The 12,042-nt window shown below is 33.9% G+C and overlaps 1 protein-coding gene across 3 annotated transcripts in view; it reads left to right on the plus strand.

Moving 5' to 3' along the window:
- SCCRO (defective in cullin neddylation 1 domain containing SCCRO) overlaps positions 1-12,042 on the plus strand; it is a 126,072-nt gene that overhangs the window by 31,520 nt on the left and 82,510 nt on the right. For all 3 annotated transcript variants that reach the window (XR_016550422.1, XR_016550421.1, XM_090413651.1), the window contains exon 5: positions 5,777-5,859. Coding sequence is in view for 1 of the 3 variants with exons in the window: in XM_090413651.1 (XP_090269777.1) it covers positions 5,777-5,859 (83 nt within the window). In the remaining 2 variants the exon portion in view is untranslated. The remainder of the gene's footprint in view (positions 1-5,776; positions 5,860-12,042) is intronic.

Here is a 12,042-nt window from a genome sequence, read left to right on the forward strand (position 1 = left end):
AAAACAGACCATGCTCTGAATAATCTTTCACATAGGAATAAATGAAAGAAGGAAACTTTGGCTTTGCATTTTCTATAGATCTGAGAGACTACTTTTAGAATCAGCATTAGCTGTGAAGCACTCCTCTAATCTCAACAAATACTAATGAAGTAATTTGCCAAAGATTTGGGAGACAGTCATTCTAAGACCGCATTGAGTCTGATTATCTGGAACTAATAATTTGAATTTTGTTTTTATAATATAATTGAGTTGCTGTATTTTATCACAGTTGCACTTTTTGCTCTGATGATGTAGATTAGAAAATTGTGAAATATTAGTAAGTTCAATAAATTAATTAGATAAATTAAATTAATAAATTAAACTAATTGTCTGTTGCCTTGTGTAAACATTTTTTTAGTGATTTTAAGTGATTTTATATTAAAGAAATTATCCTTCAGCATTGACTATGGATAAAAGGAGTGAAATAGTGACAAGTGATTAAAAAAAAAAAAAGCAAAATTTATCGCTTTAGAGTAAAAGCTTGAATTATTTCTAGTTGTTGAAACTTTAAAGCAGATATTAACTCTAACCTTGATTATTGTATGCTAATTCACTGGAATGTAAACAGAGCTATGATCTGTTACTGTTATAATGCATGCACAGATAAGGAAACAAGTCACTTCAAACTACCATGTTCAAACACATGCATTTCTCAAGAAAATACTTTTTATTTAAATACATTTGTATGTATAATAATGAATACATATCATGCAATTTATGCAAACATTTTATTATTCTTTATAGTTATATTTCCAGTAAAAATGGTCAAAACAAATGTATTTTAAAAAATTTAGTATAGATTGTGAAATTCCATGGATGAGTTATAATTTTTTTTATTGCATGTTATATTTAATTAACAGGTTTTTACTTAGCTTGCTATTTTAATAGGATACATTAACTGAGTAAAGTGAGGAATTCCTGTATTTATAAGTGCTAAAAGTGATTTAGCTGTTTCAATCTGAAATTCCTCCTTGAATTTCGGATTTTTCATCCTACATAACTTGCAAACCAGCTAGAGAATACACTTGATTGTACAGACAAGATTAAATGTTGGTTATTTAGCATAATTTAAAACAGCTCTAACTATCTTTTTAAATAATGAATTATTAAAATAGACCTGCCAGAGGTCACTTAAGTTACATGTACATGGTACTCTTTTGAAAGTTTTATAGTGCAGACATTAGTTTGCCTATATTATTTTACACAAATATGACTCATAAAAGGTTGTAAATTTATCTTACATTTAATACCATGAGCATGCTAAGAGTCAGATAACGTGGAAATCTTGCAGCCACACATGAAATATTTTGAAATTGTTTAAAACCATTTAATGCCTCCAATAAACAAATAGCATCTTCACTCACTTGGTGAAAGAGAGTGAAGATGCTATCAATATAGCCAACTAGGGTACATTGATATTTATTGGTTATTTTATCCTTTCTTCCTTAAATAAGTTTTAATGTCAAATGAAGCCTTTAAGTTATTCTTTTATTATTTCAGCATTATTTGTATGGGGGGGGGGAGAACATTAATAAACTTCAGAAAAAGTGTTACCAGCATGATTTCCAAAAGAGAAAGGTAAAGTTGATGAGCTGAAAAATGAGATCAGACATGAGACTATTTGATTGACACATTAGACAGCAAATGGTATACATTTGTTAAGCAAAGCAAAAAAAAAAAAGTGTGGAGTAAAGTTTAATATATTACATGTTTACATGTGTCAATCCAAGCTCAGAGTTTCAGAACTTTCATATTCAAATTCCAGGAACCACTCAATCTTGATGGAGGTTCTGCTTATTGAAAGTACTTAATACTTCTAGTATATTTTATCCCTTCCCCCATTTGAGATTAAATAGATTGAAATACTAGATTATTTATTTTTGAAATACAATTGTAGCCAGTTGTCATCACTTTTGTTACTTAAAAGTATTACTTTTAGTGAAAGCTGTAAGTCTAGTACATTAATAACATGGTATTTTTTCCCAGCAACTTAAGGCTTCTTAATAGCCAGGGGTGTATTTTTGCACCAGATAGTGAAATCATCTGCCATCTAAAGACTTTCATAAAACATCCACTCCTGGAGTGGGATTTGAATCCATAGCCTGTTGTGTTAAGGGTGAGAATATTTTGCATTCATTCCACCATCTCAAGCCAAATAGGCTAAATTTGTTCAAATGTCCTATTTTCCTTTAAGGTAGGGCAAAAAAATTCTTTTCACATCAGATTTTGGTTGGCTGATGGATGATAACTGTAGATTCCTTTCTGGATGGTATTTTTGTTATAATTGTTAGTCACCAAAGTGACTTATTTAATTTGTTTAACTGAAGGGAATCAGAATAGCAGATTGCACAAGCTCTGAACACAAAGAAGACATTGATAATACCAATGTGTAATGGATGTATCTGCCAGTAAAGGAAGGTTTTCTATAAATGTAAAATGCAGTACTGCCTGTTGTAGTAGAAGGGATTATTAAGGTATCCAAAAAAAAAAAGGAAAGAATGTTGTTAGATTCACATTCAATGAATCCGGAGTTTATTTCATCCAGAAATTGTGGTAATTTTGTCTCTTAGTAGGACCAAACTGCAAAGATCATCCATGAATAAAACTAGATACAAGATTGAGGGAATATGGTGCTGAAGTTATTTTTCTAAATGCTCCATAAAATAATCAGCTAAAGCCCATGAGATAGGAATGCCCAGGAATCACTGTTCCTTCAATCTACTTGTGCAACTTATTCTGCCATGTAAAACAGCCTACATTGATGCTGAATTTAAACAGGTTTACAATGTCCTCAGGGAAATCAGCTTGTAAAAAAGTGAAGAGTTTTCTGAAGTGGTATGTTAATGAATAAGGAAATTACATCAAAGGGATCCATTTATTTCATTATCCAGAAAACACAGATCTTTAATTTAATTTTCTTTGAAGTTAGTGCTTACCATAAAAGCTAGTGAGACATTCCAAGAAAATTAGAAAGATAATTGGAAAAGCTGATATGATCAACTATAGGATGTAATGGATAGCTAACTTTATGAACCTTAGGGAGACCATAGAGATGTGGAGGAAGAGCATGACTTTCTAATTTTCTTTGGAATACCACACTAGCTCTTATGGTAAAAACCGCACTGACTTCAAAAAAAAAATTATTAAAGATCTGTGTCCTCTGGATAATGAAATAAATGGATTCCTTTGATGTAATTGTCTTATTTTACTCTTTTTTTTTATGTGAGTTCTACCCACCAAGGTTGCAAACTTGTTATATAATAATGCCATGAGTGCCTGGAAATTCAGTTCATCCAGGAACCCTGCATTAGAGGCCAAATGTGGAACTTTTTCACTTTGAGCAATAAAAATCATTTACCACTTAACTGAAAAGTTGTGGTTATAATCTTTTGGCTGTTTAGGGGCAGCTATATATACACCACCATCTAGGAAAATGACTATGAGCAAGGTGGTTTCCATGCCGTACTATATCCTATGACTGTACCCTGTGTGTTCATGGTGCCGGTTTGCCTGCTTGTGGGGTGAAAAACCACTGATAAACTTGGAAAAAATCCTGCTGTCCATGCCCAAGACTGGCTAACTTGGCTATGGCTGAGGAAGATACTTTAGCTCCTCAAGTTGTCGATGAGAATCGAACCTACAACACTAATTCCCCAGGCATATGGTTGCGAATCGCAAAGCCACTAGGCTAATCACACGGACAACTGAAAAGTACAGAGGTATAAAAATCTTGCAGCGGCTGCATTGCACTGCATAGTTCATCAGGCCTGATCAGAGGGATGAATTCCAGATGATTGGAGTAGAGCTGTTGACCATGTAACCCATATATAAAAATGGAAATAAAACTGAATGTGAGAATTACAGATATATTTCCTTACTGAGTGTTCCTGGTAAGAATTTATGCAAATATACTTGAGAAACAGTTGAGAAGGATTGTAGAATGGAAGCTTGGTGAAGAACAAGCTGGATTGAGGCCAAATAGAGGCTCTCAGGATCAGATTTTCACTTTATGACAAGTAGAGAAATCATGGGAATATAACAAAGATCTGTATTTAAGTTTTGTAGACCTGCAAAAGCCATATGACAAGATGCCAAGAGAAAAGCCATTCAGAATGCTACAGATTTTCTGCCTATTTTCATTATATCAAGCAATACTTAGTCTTTATTTGAGTTGTAAGTCAGCAGATAGAATCTAAGGAAGTACAGGAAGATGGTTTAATGTTAAATCTGGTGTCAGACAAGGATGTACGTTATCATTTCTGTTATTCATTATCTATGTGGTTTATGTTATGAAGGAAAGCGGTATCAAAATTGGAGATGTTAATCTCAGCTCTACTTTATGCATATGATGTTATAATTTTAAGTAAATTCAGTACAAGTCTGCAAGACTCCCTCACTAAATTGAATAACTGTTGTAATAAATTTAGTATGAAAATCAGCCATAACAAGACAAAGACAATGAAAATAGGCAGAAACATTGAAAATATTAACTGCATTGTGAATGGAAAACCTATAGAACAAGTAAAACATTTCCACCTTAAGCACACTTTTTAGTGAAGATGTAAATATGGAAATAGACAACAGCATCAACAAAACTGGTATGGTAAGAAGTCAACTGAATAAATTTCTATGGTATAAGAGAAATTAGTCAAAACACTAAATTAGTGTATACAAGATAGTGTTCAAACCAATTTTAATTTATGCATCTGAGAGCTGGGTTAGAAATAAAACACTTGACTAAAGACTAGAGACCACAGATATGATAGTCCTGAGAAAACTTAAGGGCATGAATAGATGGTATCAGTGGCAATATCATATTAAAAACAAGGATATTAGGAAAGAACTTGACATTGTTAGCATTCAGGAGTGTGTTAGCAGAGCTAATCTCAGGTGGTACAGCCACTTAAATAGAATGGGAGAGGATAGATTAGCTAAACTAGCGTTCTTTGCCAGGATGGCAGGGAAAAGATCCAGGTAACAGATTGGAGGAAAATTGCAAATAGGAAGTTAGTAATGATGTAAGCTTTTTGTCTATTAATGTCATAATATCCTATATGCCCCTTGCAGGTACATGTCATGAATTTGATGATGAAAACATAACATTTAATATCAAATGCCACTCAGCAGAACTAAATTTATGAATGCTTTTATATTTATAACACATTTAAATGTAGTACTGTTTAGTCTCTGTTCCTTGAAATGTTATAAAATGATGCATTAAAGTATTATATTATTTGAAATTGAAGCCCTAGCCAGTTAGCTGCAGATATTTTATCCAGTTTCTTGATGTTTTTAACAACACAGTTGCACATAAAAGCTTACGATTTTCATGATTTATGTTGCAGAATTGGTGCATCTTTGGAAATATAGTACTGTTTTATTGCTTGCTTGTTTTGCATCAGCGATTATTGTAGGAATGTCTAGAATGTTGACCAGACTGTCTCAACAGTAATGAGTAGAAAAATGCTTTTAATGAAATCAATTCATACAAAAAAAAATCAAATTCTTGATTTTGAAATTCTTGACTATATAATGCAGTGCAATTTACAGTGTTAATACAAGATTAACACTTTGATGACTAGCTGTGAAGCTAGACATGTGTGGTCAGAGGAGTGGAAAGTAGTTGGTCAGATTGATATACTGATTGCTAATGAGTGAAGTATACATTTTATTTACAAAAAAATTTATTTAAAAATATTTTCTTTAGGTAAGTCAGTGTATTATTTTGCTATTCCAGATTTGGATATGGCAGTAGCTTATTGGAATATAGTCTTATCTGGTAGATTTAAATTCTTGGATCTATGGTGTCAGTTCCTACAGGTAAGTATAATTTTTTTTTTTTCTTTAGTTTTGCAAATACTTCTTGAACAGTTGAATTTTTATTAACTATTCCATCAGCATTTACTGAAAGAAAAATATAAATTATTAATAATAAATTTATGCTGGCAATTCTGCAATAAATATTTACCATTCATTATAATTTTCTGAAATGTATTTTGAATTTGGTACTATGATAGATCAGACTCCACTGCTAGTGTTATTAATTTACGATTTTTTTTTTTTTTTTTTGTCTCCCATCTATGAAAGGTTTTAAACCAGTAGGATTTTAGTACAGTGGGTGGGCTGGCTAAGGATCTCTTTAATCCTTTTTTTTTTTTCCTTTATTTATTAGAGAGAGAGAGAGATAAAGAGAGTACAATATCAATATCAGATTACCTGCATTTAGTTAGGATAGAAACTCGTGAAAGCAGTAATGGTCATAATATCTCATGTGAGACATTATGTCTCATGTGACAGTGAGATTGAGGGTAACAGGATAGAAAGATATGTTTCAGTATGTTACTGGAGTTTCATTTTCTGGGGGACAAAGAAAGTGCATTGACCAATTACCTTGATAGGTACTAAATGAGTAATTACTATGGTGGCTAAAATTGTCCAAATATTGATTGGTGACAGTGATCATGCTGTACTGGCCTACTTGCAATCACCACTAATCCTACCCACAGCTTTGCTGACAGTAGTACTCTTCACTCATCCTACTCATTTGACAAACCGTGTATTACTCTGACATCCCAGGCTACAAGATCATGTACAACCAGTGCCTTAAACATTCATCTTCATGCTATCCTTTAGTGGGGCAAGGACAACCTTGTCATCTTCAATGTCACCAAACACAGTCTTGCCTTTTCTTTCTCAAAAGAGATCTGAGCTCACCTACCCTTACCCTCAGTAACACACAAATCACCAGACAAGATCAGATCTCTTTGCTTGGACTAACATTTACCTCCAGTTCCTCTTGGTATAAACACATCACATTAGTGGCCTTCTCAGCACATCAAAGAAACTAGACATTCTCTTTCACTCAAAAGGCTATTTTACACCCAACCAACTCCTAACTATATATACATCCTAAATCTGCCCATGCATAGAATACTGCTCACATGTTTGGGGTGGTACAACTAAAACTTCCCTTAAAACCCTTGATGCTATCCAGACACATGCAATTACTCATTGATGATCCCTCTTTTACAGATTCACTTCGATCTATTTCACAAACAGCACTGCGTCTATTTTACAGCTACTTCCATGATCATTGCTCCAGTGAATTGGCAACTATCATTCTTTCACTTTCAGTTGCACCCGTTAATACAAGAGCAGCAGTTGCCCAGCATCCCTTTAACTGTGCAACTGCAAACACGCTGAACCTACTTCTCCTCTTCCTCTTTTATTCCATCCACCTCTATCCTCTGGATGAATTAACTTCTATCTCGTTCCTCATCTGCACTTTACACATAGCACTGATGTGCTTATAGGTCTCTTGATCTCTTGTGTATAGGATCAATATTAAAAAAAAAGAAAAAAAGTAGCCAACTATATGAATGTTCCAATCAAGACAGGTTACATGCTGAACTACAGATCTGGAAATTATGGCATACTCAGAAGAATACTATCTTTGGTTCCATGGTATCAGTTGCTAAATGTGATATCAACAGTGCATGGGAAATTGAAAAGATGTTTAAAGATGATAAAAGCAAGAAGGTTCTAGAGCTGTTGCATAACTGGATAAGAATTCAGCAATAGGGACATCAGCGGTCTTAGCTCAGAAATATCCCACTGGAATGAAAAGTCTGATGTGTTTAACTCTTGATCTAACAGTATTTCTGGAGTGATTGTGAAAAGTTTAGATAGTTGATAAGAACTCACATATAGAAATGGATGAACAAACAAGCTATACTTTGCAAGGAACAGCATGGGTTTGCTAAAGGGAGGTCATGTCTGAGCAATTTACTCACATTTTATAACAATGTTAAGGCTGGGTTAGGCATTGGATAGGATATCACATGAATGGTTGTTGCATCAATTGACAAATATGGGATCGGGATATAAACTATTTAGCTTGGACAAGTGGGTGGCTGATGGGCAGATATGAGAGGATGGTATATGGGGATGTGAATCTGGCAAATTTTAGGTAACCAATGGGGGGGGGACAATTAAGTTTGTGTGCAGTTAAGAAAGGGATGAGAGTTAGATTTTTCTCTCATAGAGCAGTGACAGTGAGAGGAGCATTTTGCCTGTTGAAGTAATGAGTGCATTTAGTGTGAATGAGTTTAAGAGAAAATATGACAGCATCACCATTGCTATCACCCACCTGGTGTGTGTGTATTATGTATTGCCTCCCTCAATGAGTTCTTGACTCCCTGGAGGTCTAATAATCATCAATGTCATTCATATCAAGGATTTAGGCCTAGCATGACCTGTTCCGGCCTTAGAAGTCATCATTTAAGAGGATGTCCTGGTTTTCTCTTTCCTAATAGTTTGTACTTTAAGGCTTGTTTTGGTAATCTTTCTATTTTCATTCTTTGAATGTGTTTCCTCCATTTATGTTTATATTTTTTAATTTTTTCTATTACTGATTCTTGGTTTAATTCTTTCATAATTTCTTTTGTGATCAAATAGAGTATACTTTGCAGTTTTTCTCATTTATGCTATTATTAATCTTTGTTTGTCTTTTTGTTTTATTGTCTGGATTTCACTTCAATACAGGGTCTAATAATAATAATATATGTAAGTGGTTTAAGTCAACATAGAATAAAATTTAGTCAGCTAAGTCCTAAAGTCCTAGCCTTTGTTTGTTCATTATCCAGGTAGATACTGAATAACTGGGTATACACCATGAGAAGGTCAGGTCTGGATATTTGACCATAATTCTAGACAGTGCTCTTCATTCCTCACAGACTAAGTGAATCTCTTTCCAGAAGTACTTATATTCATAAATACTTCCTAGAAGACTGAATATAAGGTAAAACAATATTGGAGACTTGACAATAATGGTTAATTTGGAAGAACTGTTGATATTATGCCAGTAATAATGTAACCTTTTTATGAAGTGTATCACAGTATCAGGTATACCTTGAGAGTACACATCTACGATAACAGGAAATCTTAAGTTTCAATGAGAACTCATTGATAAGCATCAATGCTTATCAATGAGTCTGCAACGCAGCGCCTGCAAGCGCCATGGCGTCCACAGTGAATATTTAGTGCATCCTCACCGAAATTATTGTAAGCTGATTTCTTTGTGCCTATTAAGATGAGAGACCACTTGTTGTAAAACTGGGTTAATAAAATAATTTTAAAATTTGAAATCTCATTTTTTCTTAAAAAGAACTAATCATAGAATCTCTAAGCCTGAAATGAGAGGAAAATGCCTGTGTCATCAGCCCTCCATAATTTTCAAATTTTATATTGCACTTTTCATATTAAAAAGGTTGCCGACCTCTGCTCTATACAATATTTAATACAATAATGGGCCAATAGCTTAAGGTTCAAAGCTGTATTACTAGGAGGAGACCTTCACGTAGCCTTTTAAGGGATGCGGAGAACCGACCTAATGTCCAATCCTCACCTTTTAGTGCTCTCTCTCTCTTAGGTATCTTCTGAGATACTGAATGAACGAGGATGAGTTGGCAATAATTTGGGATTTAGCTGATCAAATTGTATTCTTATTGGCTTAAACCGCAATGTAAAATGATGGTACAACAAGACAGAATTTCATGCTAACTGGAAGGTTGCCCGATTAAACCCCCCCCCCCCCCATTGTTTTCATCAGGGAGAACAGCGAAAAGTCAGCTATTGAAACAAATCCTAGAACACATCCCAACTTAACGTGAACAGAGTTCAAGATTGGAACTATCAGAAGAATTGGATAAGTACCAGATCAACATAATAGTCATGACTAAAACAAAGAAGACAAAAACAGGTGAGAACCTTCTAAGCAAAAAATGCAAAATGTTATATTCTGACTAACAATTAAGTAAAAGAGGGGGTAGCTATAGTATTCAACACCAAATACATAATAGATAATCTTCTTGAATGGAAGGTAACATCAAGTAGAGTGATGTGGGCAAATATCAGAATGGGGAACTGGACAATGAGACTTATTTGTGTTTATGGTCATGCAGAAGGTCCTACCAAGGAAGAAGAAGCAGGAATTTTTTGTGGTATTAGAGAATGCAACTGACACCATGAAAAAGGAAAAAGACATGTGGTGAGGTTGTCTGTAAGGATAGAAAAATCAGAACTCCATGGTAAGTTCAGGAAGTTAAAGAGGCAGTGAATGAAAAGAAGAAAGCATATTGAAAGTAAGTTGGTCGTTGTTGGAGATCTAAACAAGAGAGTAGGAAATGATTACCAGACATATAGAAATGCTTTGGGGAAATTTGGAGAAAAAAGTAAAGCTAATAATAATGGTAAGTTTCTGCCAGATTTCTGTTCAAAACATAGATTAGTTATTACTAACACCTTGTTCCAACATAAAAATGTGCACAACTTCACTTGGAGAGAAGATGCAAGAAATAAGAAAAGTCTCATCAACTATGTTCTCGTTCATAGTGATGTTTTCACACTGGTTCAGGACATAACAGTATACAGAAATCTAAATGCGCAAGAGGAAGTTATCACTGTTTAGTTTTGAGTAGGATAAAATTAAATTTCTTAAGATGAGTATGTAAGAAAGTTTTAAAATGAATAAGGGTTGAGCAGTCAGAGGTGAAATGTAGATAGAAATAAACAAACATCATTGAATTTAAAAATTGCAGTTTGAAAACAAGAACCAAACCTTGGAGATTCAGTGGCAAATCCAGAAAAATCCAGAAAAAAAATGTGGTGAGGTTGTCTATAAGGATAGAAAAATCAGAACTCCATGGTAAGTTCAGGAAGTTAAAGAGGCAGTGAATGAAAAGAAGAAAGCATATTGAAAGTTCCTGGCAAGTAAGTCAGCTTGTGCTTTTAGAAAATGCAGAGAAAAATGTAAGAAAGCAAAGCACTGTGTAAAACTAGCTAAACAAAAGTCATGGGAAGACTTTGGTAAGAACATAGGAAATAAATATCAGGAAGATGGAAAAATATTCTGGATGCAATTGAAAAGCTTAGAAGTGGAGGAAAATGTCCTGTTAAAGGAATCAGAGATGATAAATTTGACATGAAAACTGAAGATAAAGATTTTCTAGATGTCTGGAGTAATTACTTGGAAAGTCTGCTAAATGGAACAAGCAGTATCAGCATGATGGTGAAAAAAAACAAACTCCCACAGATAGTTGAGAAATCATGGGAATATAACAAAGATCTGTATTTAAATTTTGTAGATCTGGAAAAGGCATATGACAAGGTGCCAAGAGAGAGAGAGAGAGAGAAGCCATTCGAAATACTACAGTTATATGGTGTCAATGGAGCATTATATCAAACAATACTTAGTCTTTATTTGAGTTGTAAGTAGGTAGTTAGAATTGAAGGAAGTACAGGAAGGTGGTTTAATGTTAAATCTGGTGTCATATTTAACATTAAATCTGACACCAGACAAGGATGTACTTTATCTCCTCTCTTATTCATTATCTATATGGATCACATTATGAAGAAAAGTAGTATTAAACCTGATATCAAAATTGGAGATGTTAATCTCAGCTCTTTGTGTTATGAGGATGATGTTATACTTCTAAATAAATCCGCTACAAGTCTGCAAGATTCCCTGACTAAAGTGAATAACTGTTGTAATAGATGTGGTATGAAGGTCAGCATTAAAAAGACAATTTGGAGGAAAATTATAAATTAAAGTTAATAATGATGTAATTTTTTATGTAGTACTAGCATATCCTTCACACCTCTTGAGGGTGTATATCAGGAATTTGATGATGATGATGACAAAGAAACAGCATGCTTAACTGGTATTTGAGCAGGAGGCAAGTTTTCTACATTGGGCCCTTTCAAAATCAGATTTTTTCATTGGGTGTTTTGTTTTTTGTAAATGTTGTGCTGCACTGTGGGCTGATTTGGAAGCTCTTTTTTGTCTCAAGCCACTTTTGAACCAAGGGATGGTTGGACATTGGTTAAGGATTTTAGATAAAATGGAGACAAGTCTTTATTTTAGTTAAATTATTTTTGCTATTTAGTCAGTGCAAGTATCTCAATCAGGAGAAAGGCAAACAGTCATCAGACTGGAAAAGAGGG

This window comes from Typopeltis vanoorti, chromosome 24 (assembly GCF_054136105.1).
Source record: "Typopeltis vanoorti isolate ZY-2024b chromosome 24, IOZ_Tvanoo_1.0, whole genome shotgun sequence".
Lineage (NCBI taxonomy): Eukaryota > Metazoa > Arthropoda > Arachnida > Uropygi > Thelyphonidae > Typopeltis > Typopeltis vanoorti.